Source organism: Xiphophorus couchianus, chromosome 5 (genome assembly GCF_001444195.1).
Source record: "Xiphophorus couchianus chromosome 5, X_couchianus-1.0, whole genome shotgun sequence".
NCBI classification, from domain to species: domain Eukaryota; kingdom Metazoa; phylum Chordata; class Actinopteri; order Cyprinodontiformes; family Poeciliidae; genus Xiphophorus; species Xiphophorus couchianus.
Window position 1 is genome coordinate 11,101,760 of NC_040232.1, and position 13,541 is coordinate 11,115,300.

The 13,541-nt window shown below is 37.9% G+C and overlaps 1 protein-coding gene across 2 annotated transcripts in view; it reads left to right on the forward strand.

The window, feature by feature from the left end:
• Window positions 1-9,352: 9,352 nt before the first annotated feature.
• mast1a (microtubule associated serine/threonine kinase 1a) overlaps window positions 9,353-13,541 on the forward strand; it is a 73,846-nt gene continuing 69,657 nt past the window's right edge. For both annotated transcript variants that reach the window (XM_028016682.1, XM_028016683.1), the window contains exon 1: window positions 9,353-10,591. In XM_028016682.1, coding sequence (XP_027872483.1) covers window positions 10,553-10,591 — 39 coding nt within the window. In that variant the 5' untranslated portion in view covers window positions 9,353-10,552. The remainder of the gene's footprint in view (window positions 10,592-13,541) is intronic.

A 13,541-nucleotide genomic window follows, 5' to 3' on the forward strand; every position in this document is an offset into this window, starting at 1 on the left:
AACATATGACTCGTTTGTAGAGCAGGTGCACTAAATTGAGAGGTTACATCTCTCCAAACAGTGGTCACTGAGTTGATTCTCGGCCCTGGGTGCCATGAAAACATTTTTTAAAAATAGGTGAAGGCTGTACTGAGGATGAATATGTTTTGTTTTTAAATGTTGTCAAATAACATGAAAACTTTAAATATTTCACATTGACAGGGTGATTTTGGCACTTTGTGCTCCCACTGAGATTTCAAACGTTGAATGTGGAAAAATACCAACAAGCTACTCATTCCTGAATTAGTTACATGGATCCACTTGTCACAGACATTTAAGCTTTACTATTTATAGGGAATAACTGATGTGGGTTGACATCTGAGCACTTGTTAATAGTTACTGAGTTACCAGCTATTAAAAAACTTTCATCTATATCATAAATAAAGTTCAGTTCAACTAAAACCACAAGTTTTTTTTGACTAGGTGTAACATAATTGGAGCCTCAGAGTCACCAGGTTACATGAGTTCAGGAAGGGTTCTAATCCAGTAAGCTGTTACAGATAGTTCCAGTTTCTTTTTAAGACTCCCGTACGATGAGGCTAATGGGATTAAACTTGTTCTTTTCCAACACAGACACACAGGCTTTTAATCAATGAATGAAATCCGGAATCAAAGTGGTTGCTCCAGACAAATACGTTTTTTTTTAAACAACAACAACAACAAAAAACCCATTTACATAAACAATCATGATGATTAGCAGGTTGTATTTAAAATTATGAAAAAAGCTCAAATTATTTTGTTTTAGAAGTAATATCCAGAAAAGTGCGTAGATAAATATACATACACACACATACATCCACAGACATTGCACTCAGAGAAGTACTGTGCATCAACAGAAAACTATCAACTCTATTGTAGGTGTGTTAATACACACACCTTTAAAAAAGTAGCCTTGCAAATTAAATATTGAAAAACTTTGATTCATAACACAAACATTAAGGACAAATAGGTTTTATACTGTTTTTTAAAATATCAGAAAAGAGATGAAAAATTGCACTTAGTTCAGCAGAAAACAGCAGCGTATTTCCAAAATAATTTGATAAAACAGCCTTTGCCATTTTAATAAAAGCATTGGACGCAAATTGTTTTATAAATGCCATTGTCTGCATGAGTGACCTTTGAAGATTCTTCATTAAAGTGCGGAGCGGGCCTCTTGGCATTTATATTGGCCTCACCCAGTTTAAAGATTTAATGACAATTCAGCACATAACTCACCGCTTCAGTTTTAATTAATATTCATTACACAGTGATGAAGGGTTTGCCGAGTGTCACATGCAATAGCATCCATGAAAGCTTGTAAACCATTGATAAGCATTTTGAATGCAGCCACATTTCAAGGAGCCTTAATGTTTGAGTAGCCTGAATATTCTTTGCCACAAATATTCTTCCTGAACCAGTGTACAGGTTATCTTTAATGGTATCCAATGCTTTTATAGTGCAGTAACTTCAGTGGTAACTGCAGCAAAGTTTCTTCTTTCTGTCAGAACTGGTCTCTGATTGGCCTCAAGAGCAGTGGGCAATTTTCAGAATCATACCATTTCCTTACTATGTACAGAGTCATTATAGCATTTGAAAAGCAATTAAATCTTTCAAACAACCACATCTGAGGCCACCCATAGTTTTCCTTTTCTTCATTGCTGTTTGTGTTACTTCTGTGTCATCTGTATCACTTTAGATTGTGCAAAAGTATTCATACCTATGGAATTTTCCCATAATTTATTACATTAAAAAACAAACTTTGCTGTATGTTTATAGGATTTCATGGAAGAAGTGCATGATCATCAAATGATAGGAACATTTTTATTTATGCTTGTTCTTTCCAAAATAGCTCCAGGGACTTGAACACTTTTGAAAATAACTCTAAGCTCCACATTTGCAACAGAGTTTGCAAAGGTGTGAATACACTTTAATACAACTAAATATTTTGTCCTATATGCAGTTTAGATTAGCTTGAATATGTAGATTGAACAGTTCAAAACAGCACTTGCTACTTTATTTTTATAAATGAAACAATAGTAAGGTTATCAACATGGGAATATGAATTTTACTGCTATTAAGCCATCGAAAGACTGCCGCCTCAAGATGGCGCCAGAGGAAAACTAAACTGATTCAGGGCATGCCAAGTATTCAAATTCAATGTCTGCATCATTGAGACATAAAATATAATTTTACTTCATTTAAATTTAATGAAGTGTATATATTAAATACCTTTAAGACACTGAATGTATTTTTTTTTCTTCATTATTTCATAGAAATATGCTATAAAAAGCAAATATTGCCAGAACCAAAGCCCATCACTGGGCTGGAAACTTTTTCGAAAGATGCTTTGATGGGTAACACATTGTCCTGTTCTAATTTCCATATGAAGAAAAACAAGCAGACACTGTGCAACCATATATGCAGCTCTCTTTAACTTCCTCAAGTATTGGGATGACTAATGCTCAACACTGCTGAGCTTATGGTGTTTTATTTAGAAAAGCTTTTAACACAGCTGTAGTCTGTGACCTACTTCCAGACAGACAGGGTTGGAAATGAGAAGGGGGAAGCTTACAGAGCCGCCTCACGGGGGTAGATCTGCACAAAAAGCAAATGTTAAGGAGGCAAGAAAAACTACTGCTATCTAGATAAACAGGAAAGAAGAAAAAATGACAGACAGTAGAAAGCGCAATCCTTCTTCAAATATGTGTGTTGGGCACCACAGAACTGGATTTCAAACATTGGTTTCTGTGCACTAGGTGAAAGACACAAGTATTAGAAATGTACTATTTCACCTGTGCTTCACCTCATATTCAGATTACATGCTAAGTGCAAACTGACATCAACAGAAGATTAATATGGCATGAATGTGACAACTCTTACCAGCCAAGGTTGTTAAAGGTCTTACCTGTAACCCTTCCAAACACTATCCAGTGTGTTTCTTTTATCATCATACTTCACTTATAGAATGTCTTGTATTCCATTTGTAAATTATAATGCACGGTGATCATGTTATAATAATAATAATGTAATTTAATACAATGGACAAACTGTGGTCCACGTTGGTAAAGAGGCTGTTGTGCTCAGCATATCTCCAAACGTGTGAACTGATGGTTGTCATCTGATGGTTCATGCGTGGCTTTGTACCTGCTAATTAGTTGTAGCGCCATCTGTTACTTCAATATACAGCATGTAACTGTTGGCAGATTCCACTCTGTGTTAAAACTTAAATTACAATTTTAATGTGAACATTTCTGTAGAGCAACACATCTGATCATGTTCATGTTTGAAAACAGCAAAAATCTAGCAGCAGGACTTGGATAGACTTTAATAATTTTGATTAGATTATACATATGCCGTAACCAAATTTGCTTTACAAAAGTGATCTACACAGAGATGAGTTGTTTAAGTAAGTGCAGCAGGAAATATGTTTATGCTAACTAGCAACAGTTACTGCTATCTCATTAGCAACAAAGCAGGCAGAAAATATGAAAGGGTTTGTAATTCACTTTTTCCTTTTCGCCATGTTCTGTTCAGGCTTGTTGATCATGATAGATTAATTTTCATATGTGAAGAAATGCATAAAAAAGCAAGAGAAAAATGGAGCTTCAGACAACTGAGAATGTGCAAGTCTGGAGACAGATCAGTAGCTTGGAGGTCGAACAAACTAACAAAGTCACTTCAAGCCAATGCTACATGCCAGTGCACATGTGGTGGTTGAATGGGAAGTCAAAATGCTGAACTCACAGAGCTCAAACACTGGGAAAAGTCACTGATCTAAATATGTGAAGAAAACACAGCAAGATTAAAGTTTGGAAAGAGCAGTTATTTTTTTATGTAATGAAAGCCACTGTATTTTTTTCACCTGAAAACATTTATACTTGTAAATAACATTTGTAGTCACCTTGATGGTCTGACTGCTGACTCCACCAAGAGCTATCCAGCTATCCATGGTGTAAACCTTCTGTTTTTCCTCACCTCTACTTTCAGTTGTTCTTTCCCCAGAAGACAAGACATCCTGTTATTTCGTAACTTCAAGCAGGACAGTCAAAATAGTCAAAAATGACTATTTTTGGTGAGTGAGAAGGAGTTCACCCTTTTTTTAAAAAAACTCCTCCACAATTTTTGGAGAATGCTCTTATGCTCAGAATAGTCATACTCATTTCAAAAAGGAATTGATTACCAATAAGCAGACATACAACAGTTTGATGTATTCCAGTTAAAAAGGTGTTTTTGTTACTAAAAACAATCAGTTTTCTGTTTACATTGACAAGCATTCCCGCACTGCACTGTCATCAATATTTGGCATCCGCTTTCAATTTTAGAGAGCCATGGCTCTCTAAAAGAGACTCTTTGTGAGTAAAAAACCCAACTCATTCCTTCTTTGAAAATGACTCATCCCCTTTAAAACTGTTACAAAGGCAAGTTATGATATTTAGGTATTATGATATTTGCCCTTTAATAATAATATGTCTTTTAAAAATGTGCCTGCATAGCCAATATTAATTTTATTTATTTTTTATCATAGTATGAACATCAACATGAGATCCCATCTGTCCAGTAAACATGCAAAATGGCTAACCAACTGGTTCCCATGCCTGCAGCCCCACACACACACCATGGTGGTGATTACAAACACAGCATGATTTAATCAGAAAGAGCTTCTTTTGATTTCAGACATAAGTGCCTAACTACCTAACCAAATGAAAGCTGCCGTTGTGATGCTCTCCTTTCACATAATTTTGAAGGCTCATTGATCTGAGTCCCACTGATTTGTATTTCTGGAGAAATGTTAAGCACTTCAGTGGGAAAACATGCTAATACCTCATTGTTTTGTCCCTAGCCTGGCTAATCAAATCTAATTTTATTTGTATAGCACCTTTCAGCAACAGGGATTCTCAAAGTGCTTTACATCATAAAAACACAAAACTACAAAGTCATAAAACACAAGGTGAACAATTGAAGCATTACATTTTGCCGTTGTTACACATCAGATTGTTGATTGTTTCATTGATTATGTCTCAAAAGCACCTCTAAACTGGTGGGTTTTTAGTCTAGATTTAAAGGCACTCAGTGTATCCTAATTATTAGGATAAGCTGCTTACATGACGAACACGTTTCGTGACACACAGGTGAATTGTTTAATCAATTAGTTCAGAGACTCTAAAGTGAGGGGTGATAATTTTATTACCACCAAAGCCGGTTGAAAAGGAATCTGAAAATCATAGCAGAATCAGTAAAAAATAGTTAAGTCATTAATAATGAATAATCTAGTCATGCAGTTCACAACAAGTATTAAATCATTTAACTTATTTCACAAAATAACCTTCGCTTTGTGTTTTAAATATTTCATGTAATGAAACAAGATCTTTGATAAACTGCAGACTTCAAACTGTAACTTCTCAAACTCCCTTCTATGCTGACAAATAAATGAAAGGTTTTCTGGACGGCATGCACAAATGCAGCACTTAGGTTTCCTCTGAAACTGCTGACTTTTACCTATTACTTCACTACATCCTGAAGTAATAGGATGTTGGGTTGTTATGATTGCAAATCCATATGAACTTGCATTTACCGTGGTTAATGTGGGTAAGAGACTCTTCTCTCTTGACTTATGTATGTGCATCACAGATTGCATTTGCGCGTGGACGGATAGACCAAGCATATCTGAATGCAGAAAGAGGCTCTCGCTGTCTGTGAGGAGATTTGAGCTGACGAAGCTCTTGTGAGGCAGGCTCACCAGGACGGGAAATGGGATCGTACAAGCAACGGGCGGATTTAAAAAGGCAGCCATGCCATACCGAGCATCAGGCTGCAGAGAGCTGACCTTGTTACCTCCCACAGGGCATTCTTTGAAAAAGTGGTGACATCATTTTTGAGAGCTCTTGAGCAGTGTAAGAGAAGGATTTTTGCCCACCAAAACTCTGGCGTGTGCACGCACTGCGCTGCCACCACCTCCCCCTTCATCTCTCCCCAAATCTCTCAGCACATAATGAACAAAAATATGTAAAATTCATACGCTCTCATTCATTATTTACACTGAAAAGGGAAAAAAAAGAAGCACAGCTTAATGTGGTAGAGGAGCGAGGCAGGCTGCTAACTAGGCTGTCTTTCAAAATATTAATGATCAAATGCGAACATGTTGTTAATCAGTTTTGTTCTTGGAGCATTATTTTTGTCTGTTGTTCACTGGAAGACATAAAAGTACAAATTAGAAAATGATTGAAAATTCATTTTCATTAAAAAGTTAAACTAGATTCATCATTTTTTTTTTTTTAAGCATTTATGTCTTTTAATTTTGAGGAATATGAAACACAGTCAATGGAAACTCAATGTTCTATTTCTTAGATAATTGCAATATTGCATAAGACCAGTGGATTTTCAATGTCAGCCTGCTGAAAGATACAACTCTGTGAAAACATTAAGTCTACTGCACTGAACCCCATTCAAAACCTCTTGGTTATTCTACCAGATATTGATTCCTGAACTCTTCCTGAGTTAAAACATTAGTATTGTTGGTTCTTAGTAAAAATAAACTTGTTTTCTTTTAATTATTTGAGGTCTGAAAGCTCTGCATCTTTTTTCATTACTTTGACAACTTCTTCAATTTCAGCAAATAAAAACAAAATTTTTGCTTTTAATTTCAGAGACGGGCAGTCAGTACTTCATAGAATAAAAGAACAATATTCATTTCATTCAAACATATACCTACAAAAAATAAAAACAGAGAAACTGATCATTTTAAGTGGTTTCTTAATTTTTTTCCAGAGATGTATGTCCATGCTGTGCACTGTGTTCTATTTCTTTAGTAAACAGTGACATAGAAGATAAGAGGACATCGGTCAGAATAAAGGGAATGCCTTTCTTTATGTCTTTAAGCTGACACGGAAGTGCTGCTGTTGGTGAGACTTGAGGTAATTCCCACACTGAGAGGGAGTGAAGCTTCCAGCTTCATGTTCCCAGTGAGACTGTGACCATTACGGCCATAGTGTTAAAAGCCTCAATGTAGCCTTCTTTTCTCACCCTACTGGAGTCAGAGTAGATGTCTGATACTGTAGGTGGAGTGTTATATCCTCACCATCCTTTAAAAAGGACCCCTTTGACCAACACTTTGCATTTTCATTTCTTTTATTTCATTTGAAAATGCTTAAATGTGTAAAGTTCTTCAGTCTGTCACTCTGTTCATTGGGATGGACTTTACTCATGCAGATGCTTGAGTGTTGTTCCCGTGACATGCAAACTGTCGATTCTGCTTTGCCGTCCATTATTGATGAGGTCAATATTGCAGACACGGTAGGGTCATACAGGTCTGGAGATATGAAAATATCTGTATCTGTAACCTGTAAGCTGAGAGTTTTGCTTCTGGTGAAGCTTTCCTAATCAAGCAGACATGCTGAGACATGTTGGACCGGCAAAAAAAAAGTGTGAGAAGCCTGAAAATGCTTCGTGTCAGTGAATCTCATATGTCGGGTGGCAGGTGTGCATGTTAAAAAATGCATAACGCTGGTTGCCACTGCATGCACCAGGTTATGCTGATGGTTGATTCAACTCCTAAGCTTAAAAATAACTTCATACAGTTAGCAGGGGCCATCGAGGAAAACTGCTGGGGGAGGTTCAAGTTTAATTTCAATAAAGAGAAGAGTTCAGAAACAGCCTCAGTGTCTGTCACAAACTGTCATGTTGAACTTCCCGACACACTTCTCTGTTTCTTTTCCACAGGATGACACAGGAAATTCTAAGATTACAAAATTATTACAGTGTAACATGTGAGAATGTTGAGTTATTGATGTTCACACTAGAGAATGTGTTTCCTCACTTAAGATAAAATTAGTCTTTTAGCTGTTAAGTAGTTTGTGCAATCTAGTCCCCATCTTCTTATATCCAACAGTCATATTTCAAGCAAATATCATAAAAACAATCTAGATAGATAATAGTTTATATATTGCATATATATTTTGTGTCCCGGTTCTACCATTTATCTTTTTCTCACTTCTCAACACATCTGTCTGTCCCCTTTGTCTTCTGAACCAGATGCAGTACATTCCTGCAATTTAATGAAATTAATTTAGCAACAGAGGTACGTCACCTGCTCTTTTGTTGGTGAAATTTGCTGTAAGGCAGCCAGACCCACCACAGAGTTTCACTTTACTGCCAAAAGAGGATACTTTGAAAGTAATAATAATTAAAAAAACCTAGAATGATACCTAGTTACATTTATCTCAGTATTTATCATAAATATGATTGTCTCTCTCTCTCTAGAAGTTCTCAGATCAGTTGAGTGAATGAACAAATAATATAAACACATAAGTGTGTCAATTTTTTTTAAAGTCTAACTGAGATTCCCATTATTGGAAATAAGATGCATGAAAGGATGCACCTATACATTCAGAGTCTCTTTTCTTCAAGGATAGTTTTAACATTAACATTAACCCTTGGATTACCTGCACTCTAATCAGACTTGTGCACAATGTAGCCTGTTATCACCTGCTCATTACCTTCATTATTTTCTCTACCTTTTGCTGCAATTCCCTCCTCGATGTTCTACCAAAGAAATCAATTGTGAACCTGCAGTGAGTTCAGAATGCTGCTGCCTCATCTGCACAAAAAAGAGAAAGCACATTACTGCATCACTCAAGTCCCTCCACTGACTTCCTGTAGCTTTTAAAATTGATTTTAAGATTCTATTACTTGTTTTTAAATGTCCTATTGCCTTGCAATCCATTTTTGTTCCATCTAAGCCGGCGGTAATCTTTTGGTGATAACTAAGTATCAAATTAGGAGGAAAGATGTCCGCTTTTGGCTACAGATGCTGTAATGCTCTTCTAGAGCAAAAAAGACTCCTAAGACTAATTTTTTATTGTTTCCATTAATTGGATTATATTTTAATTGTGGTTACATTTATTGGATCTGTACAGCACTTATCGGTTTACATTTGCTGATTACACTTTATTACAATAGAACTTTATTAGGGCTATTGTTGTTTTCTATTTGTGTCTTTATTTTTCTCTGCAAAGTATTTTGAAAACACTGATAGTGACAAGGTACTATACAAATAAAACTGTCTTTCCCTTGTGTTTTTTTGTTTTTGTTACAATTATTTCCAATAATAAAAACGTATTACTAGTATGGAAATGGGACACACTACTGCCTCTGTCCTTGGTTAGAATCTCAGCCTGCTTACCTAATAATGCAGGATCAAACCCATACTTCAGGCCTGTTGTGTCTGGATCAATACTTAGCACAGGGCTCCTTTAGCAAAATTACTAAAATCGTTGTACGGCATTGCTATTTATTAATACGACCTGCATTTCAATATGAATTTGGTACATATGGAAATAAATTATGCTGTTAAAGCATCTCTGTCTGAATCATAGGCGCTCCTCTGTTGTAAACTCATCATTCCCCGGGTGCACCGCCTCATCATCACAAGCAGAATGAGAGCCAGCAATCTGTACCTCCTCAGCCTGCCACGGCCTGGTTGCTGAGGGGTTAAAAGTCGTGTTATTGTAGGAAGTGGGTGGTATTGGAGACGAGGATGGAGCGATGTCTGTGTGGCAACATGAGATCCCTTTGAACCGGAGAAGCGGCGGTACATCGGAGGAGAGCAACCCGGACTGAACGCACCGCTCACCAGATGACGAGAAAATCCGCGTCCCGAGGAAGTAAAACGAGAAGCGATCGTCCTGTTACCACCGCTGCTGTTTGAATCCTGCCGTATGGACGCTGCACACTGGCTGCAGATTGTGTTTGACCGTGCCGTTGTTAGTGCTTAGATGCTCTAACACTGTGTGGATGTGTCATACTATCAGGGCTCCTAATTAAATGTGCGGCAAGCGTGGACTCTAAATAAATGCGACGAGCGAATATACGAATCTGGACGTGGTTCGACGCTTTAAGAGGACTTCGGGTGTCAGGTGTTTTATAGGTGAGATACAAGATTCCCCCCGCCCCCCATGCTGACAGATGACAGAAGCAGAATTCAATGTCCAACAAACAGATGCGAAGGAATTGTTTTTGTCTTGGATCGTTGCCTGGAAGTGAGGACCTCTGCAAACTTGTTTGTTCTATCTAATCTGTGGGGTAATAACCTTCGGTCTGACCGTCTGGGTTCCTAGCAGAGACTCATCTCTATCACTCAGCTGGACTTCAGTTCATCCCTCTGATCCCTCCATGCAGCCTCCCCACCAAAGAGCAGCCCTGACAGTGGTTCTTGTCTGACAGCATGGATTGTCTGCTCGTGTGGAACACAGGGGCCACACTGTATCATGAACCTTGTTCATAGATGGTTGTCTTTTTGACTGTAAACCAACCCCTCCTCTGCGTTTCTGTTTATAACAACAAACATGATGTTACAGCTTTAGTATATTTTTGTTTTCACCCGAAAATTGATGTGGGCCCTCAGCGAAGTGTGCAGCTGTGATGGTATATCGTGAACCGTGCTGGTCGGCTGGAAGCAACGCGAGACTTGGAACTCTACGTCCAATATTAAGAACTCAAGACAAGGAGACCCGCCACAGGTGTAACCCGGGCACGCGCCATGGATGATTCTGGTATCATCAGAAGACGAAGATTGCAGGTGAGCAGTTTTTTTATTTTAATTAATTAAAATTTTTTTTAACTCTTTAGTAATTTGTCAGAAATTATAGGTTCATTAGCATGATTGTCAGGTCTTATTGTATTTCATGTATATTATTTTATTCTTTTAGAATGATACACAAACACCGACTTCTTCCCTCGCTAATGAACTAATGATGTTTCTTATTGCTTGAGAAAAAGGCTAAGGTGGTTATTTTGGGGGAAAATGGAAGCTGTATAATACTCATACTGTGATAGATTCCAAAGTTGGTGTTAGGGACATATAATTGTTCCTAACACCATCCCCATAACACCATATGGGGAGGTTCTTGGCTGGTGAAGCACCAACTCTTCTGGAGTTAGATTTATATTGCAGAACTCAAAATAGACGCCCATTAAAATGTGAACTTAACTGTAACGTTTAATTGTTTTTAGAAGCTTTCAAAAATGCTTTCATTAGTTCCATATTGTTAAACAATACTAAGACAAACAAAAGGCTATTCAATATAATATTTTTTATCAGTCAGTCTGTAACACACAGATCACCACTACTTCACCTCACTCTTCTATGTCTTTGGCTTTGTGTAAATTCAACAATTCTGACCTTAAAAATGTCGAAATCGTACGGAAAACAAATTGATTTTCTCTTATCATTGTCAGTGATTGCCTCACTTGCCTCCCCTGACTAAACACCACTGAACCCACCAGGTGTGATATTTTGTAGTCACTTTAAAACTTAAACTAATGAAAGAAAACAATTGTTGATGAAGAATATTTCTTTACCCAATTGTTTCAGGTGTGAAATGCAGCCACAGGACGTTTGGTATGTTGTAGAAACACTGTTGAGTAATGCGTCTAGTAGGAGACAGCTCTATTTTATTAAGCCCTTTCTTTGCTGACTAATTGAGAATATCTGGTGAAAAGGGCTACCGTATAAATAATTATTAAAATCTTTTAAAAGCGGTAAACAAATGGCATCAACTGCTATTAGGTGCTTGCCATTGCTGGAAATGAGTCTTTTACGTCACTGTGTGGAGTAGTAACAGGATTTTTCTTTGTAGTTTTATTATAATCCAGACAGCCTGGAGGATTTTCAAGCATGAGTGGATTTTTTAAGATCTCACTGAAGCATTTAAATCAGATTTAAGTTCAGACATCAACTAGGCCTCTCCTAGACATTTTGAGCATTTACAGATGAACTTGCTGGTGTGCTTTGGATCATTGTCCTTCTGCTATTCCCAAGTGAGTTTAACTATTTGATAGCTTGGCATTCTCCTCCAGGACTTTCTGGTGGAGAGCAAAAGTCATGGTTCCATAAATCACAGAAAGTAAATAAAACAGCCCAAAGCCATCATTCTATCTCAGTGTTTAACCTATGACATTCATTTTCTAAGATGCTACTAGTATGCCTGAAGTGAAGGAATGGACAGCTTCCAAAAGGTTTCTGTTTTGTCAGTCCACATAATGCTTTAAAACACTAGAATGGCTGGGTTTTCGATTTCTCCCCAGAATGGCTGAACAGGGCCAAAAGGCCCTGAGTCCACCCTGACGACTCTGATGGCTCAAATTAGCATTCTTCTTCAATTGTAAATGTGGCCGTTGACCGTCAGGCCAGAATGTAGGAATGTGAATAGTCCATGTTGGGGGTGGGTATCTATGATACCTGCAGGAGATCAGATCTCCTGTAGGTAATGCTCTTCAGTTTAGTTTTGAAGCATACATGAAGTGTTTTTGGAGAGATGTGACCTTTTGCAGCTGATCCATGATGTTGTGCTGCATTATCCAGGTCATTTTGCCAAATGTACATAGAGTTTGCAAAACATACAATCTGTTTCAAGAAATATGCAAAGGTTTTTCTAAAAGAAATTAGTAATGTTTTTCTTTGAAATAAAGCTAAGAGGGTATAAAATGACAGTTTAGAAATAAACTAACCAAATTAATTGTGTTGATCCACCTCAAAAAAATCATGCAAAAAGTGTAAGCAAAAGAAATCTGGGAGACTTTGCACATGCAAATTTGCATGCAGCCTTTTGTGCTGTGGAGGATAAATAGGTGACTGCTTCACCTATTTAGTTCACAAGAACTAATGGCATTTATTTCAGTCATAATCTTGCGGGGGGGTGACCAAGGTTCCATCACTATGTGACAGCTGGTCAGCAAACCTGGCAAACATGATTGACATGGCAGCACTGAATGCACATGTGCTTTATCAGGCATGCATTGGGGTGCAGGAGAGACGGGTGGACTTCCTGGTTGAGCTTGCAAAAGAGTTCGGTAACTCTCATGTGAGTGAGAAGAAGGCACACAAGGAGAAACTGCTTCGGCAACAACCTTCCACACCCAGCTCAGGCAAAAGGGCGAAGTGTCAGGTCAACCATCGATGCAGGATGCGTGTCCCGAGGCCGAAACATCATCAGTGACCCCTCACACCCCCACCATGGACTGTTCTCCCTGCTGCCCTCTGGAAAGAGGTTCTGCAGCATCCGGTGCAGGCCCGCCTGGTTCCGAAACAGCTTTTTCCTACTTGCCATCAGACTGCTGAACTCTTAACTGGACTGCACTCAAAAACTGGTCTCCACTTTATACCTTGCACATGTACATAGCTAAATAACTTCTATTTTACTGTCAGTCCTGCACTTTATATTTTATATTTAGATTTATATTCATATTTTATACTGTATTTTATTTTACTCACATTGGAACCTCAAACATTATCCTGAGCCGTATGCAACGAAATTTCGTTCTGTATACACCCTGTGCATTGAAAATGACAACAAAGTCAGTCTAAGTCGAAGTCGAAGTCTAAGGAACAATTGTGCAACTGTGAGATGCGTTGAGGCCATTACCAGGGTACTTCTAAGGTAATGGCCCTAGGTAATGGCCCTATTTACTGAACAAAAGGGCTTCAGTGCAACGGGCTTCAGGCCAGTTGGACTATCTCTAGCCTGAAT